The sequence below is a fragment of the Sander lucioperca genome, chromosome 13 (assembly GCF_008315115.2).
Source record: "Sander lucioperca isolate FBNREF2018 chromosome 13, SLUC_FBN_1.2, whole genome shotgun sequence".
Taxonomy (NCBI): Eukaryota; Metazoa; Chordata; class Actinopteri; order Perciformes; family Percidae; genus Sander; species Sander lucioperca.
Genome location: NC_050185.1, coordinates 27,902,006 through 27,919,176, shown reverse-complemented (window position 1 = coordinate 27,919,176; position 17,171 = coordinate 27,902,006). Strand labels below are relative to the sequence as shown.

The following is a 17,171-nucleotide window of genomic DNA, read 5'->3' as shown; positions in this document are numbered from 1 at the left end:
CACGTTGTGCTGTAGTTAAACAATCATACAAAACCAAGTCCATCATGAAGAGACAAATTTTGGACAAACACAAAGTGCACAAAGATACATTGTTTAGTGTCTTTGCCGGCCATGTTAATGTCCATGTGGTTGATTGGAAGTCTCTTCTCTGTTGGTTGTTTAAGGGCATTCTGGGAAACCAAGAAAAGTATTGAGGTAAATGTGTCAGGCTGAGAGAAAAGGAATGCTAGGACAAAGCAAATGATGAGACCTCAATCAATCAATTCTTGACAGCGCTGAACATGGCAGGGGCGGGGCTAGGAGGGGGGGCATGAGGCGGCACCGCCCCCCCCCGAAATATTATTGCCCCCCACCCTCTCAATCCATTGGGCTAGAGTGCTGTCAATCTAGCAGATTGTGATTTCAGATTCTGTCACTTGACTGCATTGGCTGCCAATTTTCCCAGCCCTTGTCACATGACCAATCAATGTTTCCATGATGACTATCCAAAATTCTGATATCATGGAACCAGCACTGGAATTGTTTTTTTTTTTAAAGTGGCAAGCTGAGCCTATTGAAAAATGTGTATTGTCTTTGGATATACAATTTGTTTAAAATGAAAACAAGGGAAATTAATAATGAATGGGATATGTGTAGCAGCATTGTGTTGTTCTATCCTATCCAATATTTCTAAATAGTTTTCTATATTTGTAAGCAGTCACCACCCGGGGCCACCCCTGACTGTTTATTGGTCGCCCTGTGCCACCCAACTTAATCGCCCCTGGAAATTGTGACTGATGATTCCCCCCTCTTCCTATCCCCTCCTTCCTCCGCTGCTCTCTGTACAGAGCACCTAAAGGCGTCGCTGGAGGAGTACATGATGCGGATGCCGAAGGTTCGCATCCTGAGGACCAAAAAGAGGGAGGGGCTGATCAGGACTCGTCTGCTGGGAGCCGGATCCGCTAAAGGAGAAGTCATCACCTTTCTGGACTCCCACTGTGAGGCCAACGTCAACTGGCTGCCTCCACTGCTGGGTGAGCAACACAAACGCTTGTCATGTAAATTATTAGCTACATCAAAACTCCTGTTCAGACACATAACAATGTAAAGCTCAACCCAGCTGAACTGCATATTTCACTGGCTAGTATCTATGTATTCACAGCAGTTTGAAAAAGAAGATATCATTTGGGGCCTTTTATGATTTGCTAAATTCTTTATTCTTTATTCCTTAAACAGCGAGACTCACATCAGCATGGCTTGTACAGATTTGAACCGGCTGAAGCCTTCGCAGGTCTCTGTCAGGTCTCTGGTACACTGTCTAATGAAAACATAGAGAAACAGGGGCAGTTTGACTTACATGTTACAGCCTCAGATAAAGGAATGACTCAAATTCATTACCCACAACCACAGACTGTATAATATTAATGGACAGAGCATGTGTGACGTCACCCATTGGTTTGTGGAGATCTGCTATGAGTCGTTGAGTTTGGCGTTACGGACGCAGCCATCCTGGTTGAGGATGTGATGAGTTTAGACGAGAGGGAGGAGTGAGGGAGGAGCCACGTTACGTTACACACTTTCACTGGCAATCACATCATAGCCACGCCCTAAAACACCCCCTGCTTTATCGCCGATTTTAAAATCACCAAGACCATAATACAAAAAATGAACATCATTCTGTACTGCAGAAGACTTAAAACTAGCAATTGAGACCATAAACTTATTATGAAAATGTTTACTGAGGTAATAAATCAAGTGAGAAGTGTTTCACTTTCTCATAGACTTCTACAGAAACCGACCTCCTTTTGCAACTACACATGTCTCCCCCTGCTGGAATTCAGATAGAAAGCAGGTTTAAGGCACTTCCGCATTTGCAGCACTTCGCCGAACCGGATGCTTTGTCCATTAATATTAACAGTCTATGCCCACAATGTTACAGTTAGCGATAGCTACATTATTGGTAAATACATTGGCTGTAGCTAGCAAATAGCTGCTAAGGCTTGAGCCTTTCTTAAGCTAACTTATGCTACATTGTCACACAGGGTATTAAATAGTTTGATTCATGGAAATGAACAAAGCGACAGAGAATGGCAGTTTTAAAACCTAGTTTCAGTTAATAAAAGTTGAACCTAAGCCTAATGTCTTCTTCTTTGTGCGCCTCTTACATACCAACACATTCTCACTCCCAGCACGTCAACAAGAGACGCTTGGTCGGGTGCCTTTGGTGTTTGTTACTGACGCAAAAAGTTTCCTTTAGCGTCCAGCCCTTTGGCATTATTTTTCGACTCACTTGGTTGGGACTCTTTACATCACTTTTTGACGCTCTGCGTCAGGACGTACTTTTAACTGACATGCGGGACAATACTGGAAAGTTAGGTTTTAGGAAAAGATCGTGGGTGGGGTTACAAAATGTACGTTTCAGTGACAAGAACAGGACATGAACACCGGTCTCCTGGGTGAAAGTCTTGTGTTGTTTGACCCATCCAACATCCCAACCAACCTTCTTACGCGGATTTTCAGTCTTTCATACTACTCGCTACCGTTGACGCTCATAATACTACGTCATCTTACATTGCTGCAGTCGAGCTGCTGCTCTGCCCCGTGCGTTCCATACAGACGCTTAAGGGTAATTTATGCGTCGGTATCTGACACTGAGGACCATTGACCAAGCGTCAGTATTTTACGAGTTGGGAGTGAGAAAGGGTTGTAACATACAGTACATTGCCTAACAAAAACCACAAAGAGTAACCACTTCCACCTGCAACTGAATTTCCTGTATACAGATGACCATCATGGTTGTCCCATACGCCATCTTTTCTGCTGTCAGTTTCTTCTCAAAATATCCTCACTTTTCCAAAGAATATGCATATTAAAAATCTTTCAAAATTTTCTTTTTTTTTACTTTCCTAAAATGTTCTTACTTTTGCAAAAAGCATTAATTTTACCATATGTCCCTTTTCTTTAAAATAATGTCTTCAATCTAAAGGTCCTCTCACAGATTGAAGTAATAGAGAGCACACACACTCTACTACGAGACTAAGCGCTTCCTCTCCTGGATGATGGACTTGCTCACAAACGGCCTCACTTTCTCAATTACCCCGTTTCCATTAAGGACCCTTGTTCGGCTCTGTTTTCCCAGCATGGCGTCTTCCCAGATGGAACCATTTTAACACTAAACTTTATGACCCACGTTACCTCTCTGTCAAGCTCTCCACACAATATTTGGGAATTGAATGCGTGTCTGCCAGTGTGTAACATACGCAGGCAGTCATGTTGTTTTTACAGTGCAATGTGACACTTAACTTGTGTTAATTGAGAGAAGGTAAGGAAGCTGTGACCAAATAATGAATACAATTTTGTTTTACATGCATGTTTGCATCATCTTAATGAGCAATATAATAATCTGTAATGATCTATAATTTCCATTTTAAAAGAGGAATTGGGAAAAAGACAAACATACGAGGACATAGGCCATTTATTTCTACCCTCTAAAATGACCCACAGGACCATTTCATAAATTAACGTTCCTAGAGGTGGCAGGAAATGTGTTTTCGTCCTTATATCTTAACCAGAGAACGTAAAGGTCACAGTTTTAAGCACATCTTTAAGGTTTTAAAACATTTGTGAGGCCCAAGTTGCCCTTCCAGGATTTCCATGGTACAGGAAGGTTAATGGTACAGTATGTGTTATTTAACAGTTTTTGTATTCCTTTCTCAGTTGTAGCCTCTTGTTATACTCATGTACAGTATATGATATAATTCCCTTCGTAAGCCAGGTGGTAGCTATAGCATTTGTTTGACCCAGTTACATTTGCTTAAAAAGTAAATCCTATAGCCGTTATTTTAGTGTCTGTTAGACGTCTATATGTAGTGGTTCAACAGTCATCTAATTGATGACAAGGCTTTATTTGGGCTACGGTTAGACGTCTACTAAACTTTCACTGACAGCCCAAATTTAGCCATGTTTTAGTCTAGACGTCAGGTTTAGGTATAAACGGCTATCAAATGTCTTTTAAACGCAATTGCTTGCTGGTCAGTTCTGGTTACACTGTGGTTGTTATACTGTATATGTGGTGTTGAGGCAGCAATCAGTGCCACACATCAATACATATTTTCATTTTCAACCCCTACAGAAAAACCAGAGTGGAAATGTTTTTGGCTATGAGCAGTAGAGAGTTGCCCCTCCCTCGTCAAACCTTATTTCTCTGAGCCAACACACTGGCAACTCTTTCTCAGAGACGGTCGATCTGTGTCTGACGTGTCGAGAGCTCAGTGGGAAAAGAGGCATAGTGCATGCACACACATACGCACACTTTCTTTCTTCCTGGGCACCCACTGACTTCCTCTTTTACCACTGTAGACGAAGAAACACAAAACACACACACCAATAGACAAACTCAACTCTTAAGTCTGTAACAATAAAGCCTTGTTTGTGTTTGAAAAGCAGTGGATTTGAACTGATCAAACATCACCCATCTGTCTGCCTGTGTCTCTCAGACCGAATCGCCCAGAACAGGAAGACCATTGTGTGTCCAATGATCGACGTGATCGACCACGACAACTTTGGCTATGACACGCAGGCGGGGGGCGCCATGCGAGGGGCGTTTGACTGGGAGATGTACTACAAACGGATACCCATCCCTCCGGAGCTGCAGGGCGACGATCCCAGTGAGCCCTTTGAGTGAGTGACAACACACCCTACTTAGATTAAATCATATTGTCTATCAGTGATCGGTCTCTGTGATTGCATTATTCTCCGATAGCTTTATTCATCGTCTCCACTAAGTAAGGACAAACAAGCTTGAAACTGTAAATGTGTTGCTTTGAAAGAATGCAAAGACTAGAGAGTACATTGTAAGCCATCTTAGGCTACATCTATGCTACTGTAACGCTAGTTGTTGTTAGCTTTTAACTATTAACTATTAATGTTTACGTAATTGAATCTATTGATTTGTGAACAGGACACGATTATGTCGTTTTTTACGTGTGGTGATTACGAATTTTAATGTAATTTATTTAAATGGAGAGCATATTTCGTGATCACAACACGACAACGGTAGGAAGTAGTATGAAAAGCAGAAAATCCACATAGGGAGGTTGGTCGGGGTGGTGGATGGGTCAAACAATACAGGACTTTCACCCCGGAGAGCGGGGATCATGTCCGGCGTGTTGCAGTTCCTTTCCGCGTTATTCTCTTCCTTACCACAACCGTCCCGTTGTTGTCGGTGTGTCCTGCGTGTGACGGTTCTTTTCCCAGTTCTTTTCTGTTCTTCTGTGGCGGTCCGTCCCGTTGTAGTCGCCGGCGTGTGGCATTTTATTTCCCCGTTGTGGCTGCGTGTGACGGTCCGTCTTGTTGTTGTCGCCGGCGTGTGGCGTTTAATTTCCTCGTTGTGGCGTTTTATTTCCCTGTTGTTGCGTCCCCCAGAGCAGCCCAGTGTCGTGGCAGTTTGTCAAATGGTAACGTTCGAAAATCGTGGCCTGTACACGAAATAAATGAGAAAATCGTGACCTGTACACAAATCAATAAATAAAAATAACTATTTACAAACTGGCATGAGACCGGGTTGTACATATAAGTACTTTTGGGACGTGGATAGAGTAAGAGCTTGGAGACAGCTTCGACTGTGTAACTTGGTCCATGTTTAATGACACTCTTTAAGCGTAAGACAACTCAAGACTCATAACAAAATGTGCTTCATCATCTCAACATCATATCCCTCCGCCAACCTAACTGTTACTGAATGACAGGCAGGGTACAACATGTTAGATAGCTCCCTTGTTAACTCAAGGAAGAGAATACACTATGAACCTACAAATCACGGAAATATGTGACTTATTTCAGGAATCCTAAAAAGTTCATCTGTTACTAAATATTCACAAAATGAATGTCATCTTACACTACTATGTTTTCATCTTTAATTGGCATTTTGGGACAAAAACGATCTCCGTCCACACAAGAGTTTTAGCTCCAGTAGCAGAACTAATCTCCGTCCACATTAACACGTCTGACAACACATCACATGGCTATTCACACACACACTGGGCATGAGTGTGTATAAGTTTAAAATACAGAAAATACTTTGGAGAAAGAACAACAATGGTGAAAAGTACAGTAAGAGCAGGGATTTATTAGCTTGAAGCGATGACGAGGTGGAACTGTTACTGTTAGGTATGTAAGCCTACCTAACGAATAAGACTGACTGACATGCGTCCTCGTTTTCAAAGGTCTCCGTTTGTGTCCGTCCAGACTACAAAGCAACCCCAGAGTTTTCAAACCAAAACGGGGGCACGGGTGTTTCCAAACGTCTCCGTTTTAGGTACTGTAACTATAGCAAAAGATATTTGTTTTTAAACCAAAAGGTAGTAGTGTAGATGTAGCCTTGGAGCGAACCAACTGGAGGTTACTGAGCTTATAGTCTATATCCACAATGTTCCACTTCCAGGATTGCTCTGGTGCCGCCGGAAATTCCGCGGATGCACCTCTTTTCAGCCGGATGTCTCTTTCCTTTAGCTTTCTTTGTGTTGGCGTTCTAACCTCCGGTGGATTTCTGAGGACTATGGTTAACTGCTCCTCAGATCTCTGCAGGGTAAATCCAGACAGCTAGCTAGACTATCTGTCCAATCTGAGTTTTCTGTTGCATGACTAAAACAACTTTTGAACGTACACATGTTCCACCAAAACAAGTTCCTTCCCGAGGCTATTTTGCAGAGGCACCATTGCTCTGTGCGGCGCTTAGTGCACATGACGATTGTGATTGGTTTAAAGAAAGGGTGAGGCTATTTGCACCCCTGGTACAATAAGCAGTGTATGCTATTCGTACCCTGGTGCAATTAGAAGAGCTATTCGTACCCTGGTGCAATTAGAAATGAATGCTATTCGTACCCCGCCGGTGCACACAGCAATGTGTTCTATTAATACCCCGTCTGGTACAAATATCAATGTATGCTATTTGCACCCCTGTGCATTTACAGTACCTTGGCATATATTTGCACAGTTATCCATACTACTCATGTATTACACCTTTTTGGAATATTATCGCCCTGACATTCTTACCCTAACCATAACCAATCCCACTCCTCTTGCCTAACCAAACCAACCCAACCAGAGCAGACATATTCATGAGTCATCCCCTACCACCCTGCAAAAAATTTTTCGCGTTTGCGGGCCCTGACTTGCGCAATTGCATGCAAATTATCCAATCCAAAATGAAAAAAAACATAATTGCTTCCCCGGGGAATCGAACTCCAGGCTCCCAGACCAAAATAGCAGGGTTCTAACCACTCACCTAGCAGCTCTTACAGAATGTTATACAACTGTTTACCACTTGGTGTCTTCAAGCCTCGGTTGCTAGGTAACCATACTGTATACACAAAATACGTACTAACTAACAAACTAACGGTTGTATGCTTTCACTGAAGACAGAAAGCGCAACTGTAGTATCCATTTTCTGCTAGAAATTCAATTGTTATAAACTTTAGAGACAAAACATTCCTAATATGCCAGTTTCTGCTGTCATGGAAGATGAACGTCCGCCATGATTTCGGTGCACGCGAGCAACGTGTTTTTGTTGTTACGTCACAGGGTGTGAATAGCTCAGCTGTGTGGCCGAGGCTATTCGTACCTGGGGTGCAAATAGACACTCCGTAAAAGAAATGCCAATAAACCAGAGCATGTTTTTCTCCCATCCAGGAATGCTGTGTGGACAGTGGGGGGAAATCTATGTGCTCGTACAGCAGGCAGTACAGTGGAAGTCAAACACAGCCACTTCACCGGTGCACTGCAGTATCTGTGGACACTGTGTCAACACATGAATTAAACATTGCGCTCAGTGGTTTTCCTACTTACAGCCACACTGTTGTACCACAGCACACAGGTGCTGAATGCCCATTTGTGAATATTTTTTCCTTTATCCATATGTCTAATCTGCATTGCTTCATCGGCAACAGCAGAACATCTTTATGCTGCAGACTGCGGGTGGGAATCACAGGGTACCTCACAATTACTGAGACATGGCTCACGATACCACTAAATGCCACTTTCTACTTCTTCTCCACTACATTTCAGAGAGAAATATTGTACTTTTTACTCCACAACATTCATCTGACAGCTTTAGTTACTAGTTACTTTACGAATTAAGATTTTTGCACACAAAAACACATGTAGTTTATAAAATCTGATGTTTAATTATAAACCAAACTACCCTACAGGTGAAATGATTAGACCATTAAACACTTAGTTTATTGACAGAACTATTTTGATCGTTTGAGGTTTGTAAAAGAAATTCTGCTAATTTCTGCTAAATTTCTTTGTCATTTGTTTTCTAAGATTTTTTTCTGTATTGAGTACTTTTGCTTTTAATACTTTAACTACATTTTCCTCATGATACATACCTAAACTACTAATACTACTAAAGTAAAAAAATAAATAAAATGAATGCAGGACTTTTTACAGTGTGGTATTAGTACTTTTTGTAAGTAAAGGATCTGAATACTTCTTCCACTGCTGCAGGGGTGTTTGTAATCACTGCGAAATTCAGTTCAGCCATTTCACCCTCGGAGGAGGAAAAACTGCAGAAACCCGACTGTTATCACCACGGGACTCGTATCTGTGCTCAGTGCTCACGAGGCATGGGAAACCCCGGTGTGTTTCTCGCCGCTGACAGCAGCTACAGTCGCTGCCCTGCTTAGCTTTAATTGATCCTCCTCAGGGACGCCTTTGGCGAGAGCAGACTACCTGCTGGCTGCCTGCCTCCGACTTCTACCTGATGAAAAAGCTTGTAACTATGACAGTCTGGTGTCAGCGTGTATTACGATAATAATACAGTTCTCTATCAAATTACTCAATTATTTTGTGGAAGGAAAATGTACATTTAATGGATTCCTCTATGTCATTTTCTATGTATAAAAATAGACTTAGAAATGCCCTGCTGTGAATGATTTTGGGGGGAAAAGATGACTCTTAGAAAACAGTTTTAGTGCCGTCAGACACTGCCTACCAAGAGTTTGGGTCTGTCCGAGGTTTCTTCCTAACAAAAAAGGGAGTTTTTCCTCGCCACTGTCGCAATAGCTACTGCTAATGCTTGCTCTTGAGGCAACCACTGTAATAGTTGGGGCTTCGTAAACTACAGAGTGTGGTCTAGACCTACTCTATCTGTAAAGTGTCTCGAGATAACTCTTGTTATGATTTGATACTATAAATAAAATTGAATTGAATTTTACTGTAATTAAATGGTAATTATTTCTGTTCCTCTATATGTATTTCTTATTACTACATTTTTTACTTAACAGTCTTGGTTTTAAACACGTTGTTAGTGCTGTGAAACGGTTGCGGTTTGGTTATGTTTAGGCACCAAAACTACTTAGTTAAGTTAAGAAAAACATCGTGGTTTGGGTTCAAATCTGAAGTAACTTCACCTCCGATTGTTACCGTGATGCTGAACGTGACGTACGAACGGAAAGACCTGCGTTTTTCCCGGACTGTGCAACTGAACACGGCCTAACTGCCAAGTGATCGATGTCACACAGGTTAAAGTCAGGCATATGGTAAAGAGAGCTGGGTCCCTTACAAGAAATCAAGCTAATTAAGACTATCAGCTCCACACAACTCTCTTTGTATTTCTCAGTATGGCTATGTTCAGAAGATTGTGTCGTCTGGCGACTTTCGCACGCAGAAACTCAAGTGAAGATAATTACTTCTTCTGAAGAGTCTGTCATGTTTTCTTAATACTTTCTTGTCCTCCTTGGCTACTAGCAACTGCATGGAGGGGGGGGGGGGGGGACAGTGCGCGGTCTCGGAAGGCTTGTATCATGTGGAATCACCCACAGTTTTGTTCTCATTACTTAGAATTCCTCATGGGGGCGGCAGAAACTACACACTATAGCTTCCGGTTACGCAAGTGACGCAGAACGTTTAAGTAGTTCCATTTGTTCAGAAACGTCAAACAATAAATAACTTATTTTCAGATCCCCCGGTCTCCCGGGTGAAAGTCCTGTTTGTTTGACCCACCCCAACCCTGTTGGGATGCAACACATATTGGAACATTCAAGGATAAAGTTTATTAGGTGCCTCACAAACCGATATGCATCTGTTTCAATTTCTCTCCTGAGAAGTTCCTACTGTAGACATTTTGACAATTGATGATTTCAAGTATTGATTTCTCAAAAGCATTCTCTCTCCATCTTCGTTTCTTTGACTCTGATAAAGAGCTTAAGGATCTTGTTTGGTGTTGCAGTTGTTAGTCAGTAAATCTTACTTTTAATTTAGATGTTTTCTTTGCCAGTGATGCTGCCACTCTGCATGTAAATGTAAAGTGTTTAGGGTTATAAAAAATGTGCTGCAAATACTGAGTGTGTATTGTATTGTGTGTGTCCTGCAGGTCTCCAGTGATGGCAGGTGGACTGTTTGCCGTGGACAGGAAGTGGTTCTGGGAGCTGGGAGGATATGACACGGGTCTGGAGATCTGGGGAGGAGAGCAGTACGAGATCTCTTTCAAGGTAAAACCGATCAAATCGCAAATTCACCAGGTGCAGTGCAAAGTTTTCACTTTTCCTCATCAAGCAATGCCATTGTCCTCTTTTCGTTTCAATAAGTTTTTAGTGCGGCCCAAACTTAACCAAGCCTTAGCCATAGCAGAATCGTTGGAGGACACTGACAAGCAATGTTATGGCATCCAATGACCAAAAAGCACCAGGAAAGTTAAAGAAAGGCCCAGTTAACTTCCAACACAATTCTTTCAGGATATATAATTAAATAATTAAAGAACTACAGAGCCTCTGTCTGCCTAGTGTTGGTGGTTTCAACAGTCGGAAGTCTAACGCTGAACTATAAATTAAAGGTACTATATGTAACTTTTTAATGTTTCTGAAACTGTGTAATGTTCCATCTAATGATCATAAGTGATCTGTAACAGCAAACGAGACTAACAATGAAAAGAACGCTATTTTTATACAGTTTTTATTAATGCCTTTGCCCGGGTCCGATTGTTCACACCAAGTCACAGAATCATTTGCGGCAGGTAGAACGGTTCTACAGTAACACATTCTGACGGGTCACAGATTTCATTGTAACACCGGAAAAAGCCTGTGTTAGTGAATCCAGCCAGGTAAAAGGTAGCAGGAGATTTCTTTAAATAGGCCTACTTGTAATCTCATTTTAGAAGTTATCTGTTGTAGTTATGGCTGATACTGGGACAGAACCATTACAGCAAAGGACATTGAATGAAGAACAACTAAAAGCTAACTGGGAACGTGACAGACGACGGGCAAGAATCCGAGTCAATCTTCGTAAAGAAAAGATCTTTGCGACAGCAGGTGTGGTAAAAACACCACCGCTTTTGTGGTGGTGATGGCGCAGTGGATTTGACACATGCCTGTGGTGTGGGAGATCTGTGTTCGATTCCCACTGTGGTACATCAACCAATGTGTCCCTAAGCAAGACACTTAAACCATAGTTGCTCTAGAGGCGTGCAACCTCTGATACACGGCAATCTATAGCAATTGTAAGTCGCTTTGGACAAAAAATGGCCGCTAGAATCAACACAAACTGAAAGTAACTTTAATCCCTGAACCTGAAGCTCCCACAGCTTGACCACTACACGCTGTGAGGCAGAAGTATAATCCACCATAACCCTGAAATGTAAAGGAAAATTCAGCGCTTGCATGTTTTTTAAACCCTGAGCAAAAGGTGAAGATTTCTAACATTTAGCGCTGCGAGTATGAAACTAACACCAGCCGTGACCCAGGGCTCAGCCTGTTGTGAAAAGCTCTTATGTTTTTAATACAGTTTTGAAGCTTATTTAAGTAATTACTGAGATAATATCCCATACCAAGGTTATTATTTGGCCCAAGATTATACTATTAAGTTTTGCTCTCGGCACATGCCTAGCTGTGCCTCTACTTTGTGCCCACAGATATTCAATTTGGTTTCCTTTTTTAGTAAGATCCCTATTAGCTGATACCGAGTGGACAGCCTAGTCTCCTGAGGTGAGAAGATTAACAAGCTCTCATACTAATCCTTCCAACCAAACTGCTGCTCCCACAGACAGCCACTTTCATTCACTTGCTACAGTTAATCTAAAGCACCATCCTGGTCACACTGGTATGGGAACATCAAGCATTTCCAGCTCACACAGTGAAAAAAATGTCGGCACATATAGCCACACAGAGCACGGAGGCGATATAACCTCGCATGCCGAACGACGGAGCGAGAGCTTCAAACTGACGATGGATGTTTTTTTTTATATCGCTCCGGCAGATTGGAGTTTCAGTTATGCAAACATTTCTCCGAGACAGAGCTGCTCTGGGGGCAGAAATAATTAAACCTCTGTGGATGGAGCCAAGAAAACTGGTTATACAGAGTGAAAGTTAGTTAACTGGCAAACAAGTTGGCAGAGGAAAACTTTTTCTGAAAGCATACGTTAAAAATTAAAATGACATGATGTTTTTTAGGTTCATTCCATTCAGATTGGTGTTGGGAGCCAGTACTAACCTTGAAATATTACATTTCTGTTTCATATTGTCTTTACATGTATTGCTGCCACTGACACCCACTGTATATACGGAACGGTACTGTGTGCATTTATTGTTTTTGGTAGACACCAGTAGAGACACACGTTTTTAGTTGCACTTTTAGGCAATGCTGGATTTTGTCTTGCAGCAATATGTTTTATCCATGCAACTGAAAGTGAATGTTGTTGTTCTATAGTTTCCATCAGCTGAGCTGTGTACACTCGTGTGATCTGAGTGGGTTCACTGGTGGTGGAACTTCAACCCATTCTCACTCCCAAACCCTAAGTGGTTTTACCCTGAACGTTAAAAACAAAAGTGACGCCAAATTGGTCCTGACGGAGAGCGTCAAAAAGTGACAAAGACATCAATCCAAGCATCGTTTTTGTTACGTGCTGGGAGTGAGAATTTGTTTTTAAAACACCTGTATATTCACTGAAGTCAACCTGAAGTCGGGTCATGGCAGGTGGACCGGAAAGTGACCACTGCCTCTACAACCACATTGGACTTTACGTTGTCCATGTCTACACCTGGAAATCATTCTATATGTAAAAAATCATGTAGATTTCATGTTCCATTATTCCTGTCCATGTTCTTGAACTCCCAGCAGCTCCGGTCTGCCCCTAACCTTCAAATAGCATACATCTTATTTACATATTAAAGGATTTTACTCCTGAGAAACAATTTGGAAGCCATTCACCTTGTCCTTCTCATACCTAACTGGTTTGTTTCCATGTTTAAATCTAGCCTTTCATTTCCCTACTTCACATTTTGCTATTGTCCTAAAATCACCTCTTTTTCCATCTCGCCGGCTGTCTCTTAAGTCTTTCTTTCATCGCCATCCTCTTCATTGCCTCCCTTTCTTTCTCAAGGTTTATTTTCAGCATTGCAAGCCAAGAGGGAGAATCATCACTGTTGTCTTCATTATAGTCTTAGGATTAAAACGAGGAGCCACTGTTGGATGTGTCTCTTATGTGAGATAGACAAGGGAAAGGAAAAGAAACAAGATAAAATTACTGTCAAAGAAGATTTTTCTTTTGTTTTTTTTACTTGAGCCAATCACATTAGCTGCATTAAAAGATATTAAAATATCATTGTATGATTTCAATATTTCAAAAAGACAGCACGCATTGTTTTCCTGAACAGCATTAGCGGTTAATTTTTTCTGCATTTGCCATTGTTTCTCCTATACAAGCTGAATTACTGGTTACTAAACACTGTCATAAGATACTATACAAAAGACTCATCCCAGCGACTTAGTCTTTCTTTAGTCTCACATTGACAGCTCTATCTCCACAGCGCTGTGGAGTAAGGTCTGTCTACACCACAGATACATTCCAGGATAGGAGAAATTTCTTGCATTTCTTTAAACCAATCTCAATTTCCTACGTCCATGTAACGCTACATCTAAGGCTCATTGAAATGTCTTTTTATTTATTCCGTGGTGTTGTAGTTCTTTCTTTCGCTCGTCCAAATATAATTTGCTGTATATGTACAGATTATTATTACTCCATGTCACTTTTATTCAATTGGAATACATTTATTTACTTTGCAAGTACGTTATGATGTTATATAGGTCTTAAATGTCATTCATAAAGGTCTTATAAAGTCTTGAATTTGACTTGGTAAAACCTGCAGAAACCCCGTCTCTAATCTGGCCCTGCTGCCCAGGTGAAGTCAGGTCACCGTCATATCATAATTTGTTTTTTTGCGCTGTGTTCTCTTTGCTCTCCTGCCATTTCATCTTTATTACCTCTCCCTCTGAATTCACTTGTCTCTCTCCTCTTGGTCTCAGAGGATTTATAAGCCTGTTAAAACCACTGTACTGCCTCTTTCTTCTTAGCCAGTCAGTCTCCTGCGCTTCTCCTTGATCGTCTCCTTCCTTCACCTCCCTTCTACCTCTCCACAACTTTCTAAAAACTTTCTTTTCTTTCTTTTACTTGACAATATTCTGCACTATGCATACTTATTTATATTTTTAACTGTCACTTCCTACTGTGCAATATACCCAAGGGCATAGCGGACACGGGGTAGTGGGGCGGACATGTACTCCGCACTTTCCATGTCGGTGCCCTCTGTCCCATACACTTCCAACTAGGGGTGTTGAAATTAATTATTGCATCGATGCATTACGATGCTGACCTAGACGATTCTGCATCGATGCAGTGACAGACAATAATGGATTATTGCCTACCTGTTTTCCGGTCGCTGCTTTTTTAGTTTTTGCCTTTTGTCTTCTGTGTTCAGGAAGTGTCTTTTTATAAGCAGATGCAATAAAAAAGGGAGTTCACATATATGCGACAGCTTGAATTTGTTGATGAAAACCATGTGTTGAATCAATAGACCAGTGAAGATTCACACCCCTACTTACAGCACGAGTTGATTTGAATGCAATATAAGTAGACGAGTGTTCACGTTACTCAGGTCGTGTCAGTTGATTTAGAGACTCATAGATATAGGCAATAATAAAGTAATATATGATAAAAAAATATATATACAAAAAATATAAGGAGGAAAATTCATTAAATGTAATATTTAAGATCAATGTATATGATGGAATAGTGGCATTAGAATGTACCAGATGCCACCAAATTTGGGCTGTTACGGCCAAACATTTCTCCGGTGGAGGACAATTTGGTCAGATAAATGGGAGAGGATCTTTTCAATAAAAATAATTCTCCTGAACAATCTGTCCCCCTCACTTCTGAAATTACGGCTGCGCCCCTGAAAATACCATTTCTTATTCATCTGCACCTTATCTCATCTGTATTTCTGTATTTTTTTCCCCTGTCTGTATATATTAGAGTTGTTTATAGTACATATTACTATTGTTACTCTTATTTTTCTATTTATCATAATATTTTATATATTTTTATATTTTTTATTCAGTTGTGTTTGAATTGTTGAGCTGCGGGATCAAAAAAGTCTATCTTATCTTTTCTTATCTTTCTGTCTTTGAATGCTAAGATGGACAAAGCTTCTTTATACGATGTAGCTCCGCCTGATGAAAGAGCTCTCTCTCTCTCTCTCTCTCTCTCTGTGTCTCTGCAGGTGTGGATGTGTGGTGGTCGGATGGAGGACATCCCTTGCTCCAGGGTGGGACACATCTACAGGAAGTACGTCCCCTACAAAGTCCCTGGTGGAATCAGCTTGGCCAAGGTAATTCTTCGCACTGTACTGTATGCCTCCACGGGTCACGACAACATCCAACACAGCAGATCAGTCACAGATTTTCTGCGGTCTCATACATGGCTTCAGTGGCAGTACAATGCTGTTAGATCACCTCTATACATCTGAGTCACAACACAACAACAGATTACATTACAGAGGAAGTAAGTAGGACTAATCTTTAAGATTGACAGCAGAGATAATTAAAGCCTAATGGCAAACAGATCCTATGCTTTATAATCATGTGAGCTCAGGTAGGAATAGCCACAGGGTACACCTGCTGTCTCTGTCCACTGAGCTCAGGCTGTTTTCATGAACCTGTCATGGTTGTTGGTTTTTCTTGTTTTATTTTGTGAATTCATTCCCTGTGTGTTACTGTTTCCCTGTAATTTGTTCATGGTTATGTGTAAACCGTGTTCTTTCTGTGTTCCCTGTTTTGTTTTCCTAGTTCCATCCTTCTGTATGTTTTCATGCTTCAGTTTCCTGTTTTATTTTGTAGTGTCTGTTTCTCCTGTGCCATGTCTTGTTTGACTTCCTGCCTTGTGTGTTTTCCCGCCTTTGTGATTGTCTGTTCCGCCCTGATGTGTTCCAGCTGTTCCTCAGCCCTCATGTCACCTGTACCATTCTGACTGGTATTCTCATGAACATGAGATACTCTTGCATGCTCATGAGAAAAGTATCTCGTGCCCATGTCTCTTTAGCGGTTCCATACTTACAGGACTTAAAAGTGATTTTAAGTCGTCAGGATATCCTGACTTTTAGTGCCTTGTATTGGCCAAGCTCCAAAAAACATTGGATCTGACACTTCTACTAATCTACATTTTTCAATCTCAATGCCCCAAGTTTGTTAAGCAGTTCTGTTAAAGAAACTGTAGTGTCCAACTCCAAGCCTGATGGCATTCAACAGTTTCACAGGCTGACTGGTAGTCGTAATAACACGGTTTCTTCTAAGCTGGAAGACTGGTTAATTTGAATATTTCCTATTCATCACGTCTGAATGTTACAATTCCATTGTCAGGTTTTCTGTGGCTTTTGAATGGCACGGACTGCAAAGCTCATTCACAGCAACAATACAGTATCTTGCGTGTTTATAATAGTCCAATTATATTAGCAGTTCCTCTTTATTGCATCTCTTTTTATTTGTTCGTGTGTCTCTTTAAAAAGCTCTTATCAGGAAGATTAAACAAACAATAAATGAAGCAAAATCCAATTATGCTCTTGCAATATTAAAAAGGCCATCTTATCACCCCCACACACACACACAACACACACACACACACACACACACACACACTGTAAAAAGTACTTATGTCCTTTAAGTGCAGCAAACAGTGAAACTAAAGCAAGGTCTAACTGAATACATTTAGTCTAATTATCACATGTGTCTAATTAAAATTAAGTGCACAAATAAACAGACACATAAACACTACACATATGCAAACACATACTAGGGGTGGGAATCAAAGGGTACCTCATGATACTGATAAAAACGCCTGTGAAAAGGTTAAGTGCAGGTTTTTT

General features: G+C 41.2%; 1 protein-coding gene across 1 annotated transcript in view; it reads left to right on the top strand.

The window, feature by feature from the left end:
• Positions 1–17,171, top strand: part of LOC116056096 (polypeptide N-acetylgalactosaminyltransferase 10-like) — a 93,528-nt gene that overhangs the window by 65,935 nt on the left and 10,422 nt on the right. The window contains exons 5-8 of the mRNA XM_031308222.2: positions 828–1,013; positions 4,476–4,659; positions 10,355–10,472; positions 15,534–15,641. Coding sequence (XP_031164082.1) covers positions 828–1,013; positions 4,476–4,659; positions 10,355–10,472; positions 15,534–15,641 — 596 coding nt within the window. The remainder of the gene's footprint in view (positions 1–827; positions 1,014–4,475; positions 4,660–10,354; positions 10,473–15,533; positions 15,642–17,171) is intronic.